At 33.5% G+C, this 924-nt stretch overlaps 1 protein-coding gene across 1 annotated transcript; it reads left to right on the top strand.

Annotated features, from left to right (window-relative positions):
- Positions 1-49: 49 nt before the first annotated feature.
- On the top strand, positions 50-408 carry Tsp_15030 (eukaryotic translation initiation factor 2C 4). Its single transcript, XM_003370374.1, has 2 exons — positions 50-192; positions 252-408. Exons 1-2 carry the CDS (start codon positions 50-52, stop codon positions 406-408), a joined length of 300 nt encoding a protein of 99 aa, XP_003370422.1.
- The last annotated feature ends 516 nt before the right edge of the window (positions 409-924 follow it).

Here is a 924-nt window from a genome sequence, read left to right as displayed (position 1 = left end):
TCGCCCTGTGGTGGATTCGCGATATCATGTGCTGTTTGATGAAAGCAACATGGATGCGAATGCAATGCAATCGATTACATACTATTTATGCCATCTATATGGTAGATGTGCTCGTTCTGTCAGTATACCAGCACCAGTATATTTTGCAGATTTAGTTTGCGCCCGTGCTCGTTATCATGTTCTTGCAGCATTGTAAGTTTGAGTAATTGACTTATTTAAAAATGAATGAGTTATTGGATCTTATTTTTTAGAAAGTCTGGTCTAGTGGAAAAGTTTTCTGATGAGGACAGCAACAGTAAAAGTAGTAGTAGTAGTAGTTCCACCAGTAAAGCTGAATCCGTGAAAGCAAAATTGGATAATATAATTGCACTTCACAAAAGAGTTAAAAATATCATGTACTTTGCATAATCTATATCAACGATGGAAGTGTATTTTAGTCTAGTATATTGTTTAGTGTTTATTTGTAAGCACTGAATACATGTATTTATGTGTTATATTTATTTCTCTCTTTCTCTCTCTGTGTGTGTATTATTTCTTAATGTGTTTCTAGATAATAGCTTTTTGTTTCAGACTTTGTTTTTTTAAAAAATCAGCATAGATCATGTGATCAGGAAGGTTCCAAATCCATGCATTATATTTATGATCAGTTGTAAATTCATTGTACCATTCGTATTGCATGTGTAATACTGAGGTGAAGATGTTTGTTTTCATGAAAAATAAAAGAGGGAGAAAATTGTTATCAGGGGTTTTAATGTGTAATAAGCGGACAGTTTTGAAACATTTTGTTATTCTTGATGCTTAATATGTTCAACGGCACTATAATTTCTCTGTCCAATACTAGCGCTATTAGTCCATTACTCGCCACCATGAATATGAGCAGTATTTCATGGATCATCGTTTAATTGCATGGGAAAAGCAGCAAAG

Source organism: Trichinella spiralis, assembly GCF_000181795.1.
Source record: "Trichinella spiralis strain ISS 195 chromosome Unknown Scfld848, whole genome shotgun sequence".
Lineage (NCBI taxonomy): Eukaryota > Metazoa > Nematoda > Enoplea > Trichinellida > Trichinellidae > Trichinella > Trichinella spiralis.
This window is presented reverse-complemented; position numbering and strand designations above follow the sequence as displayed.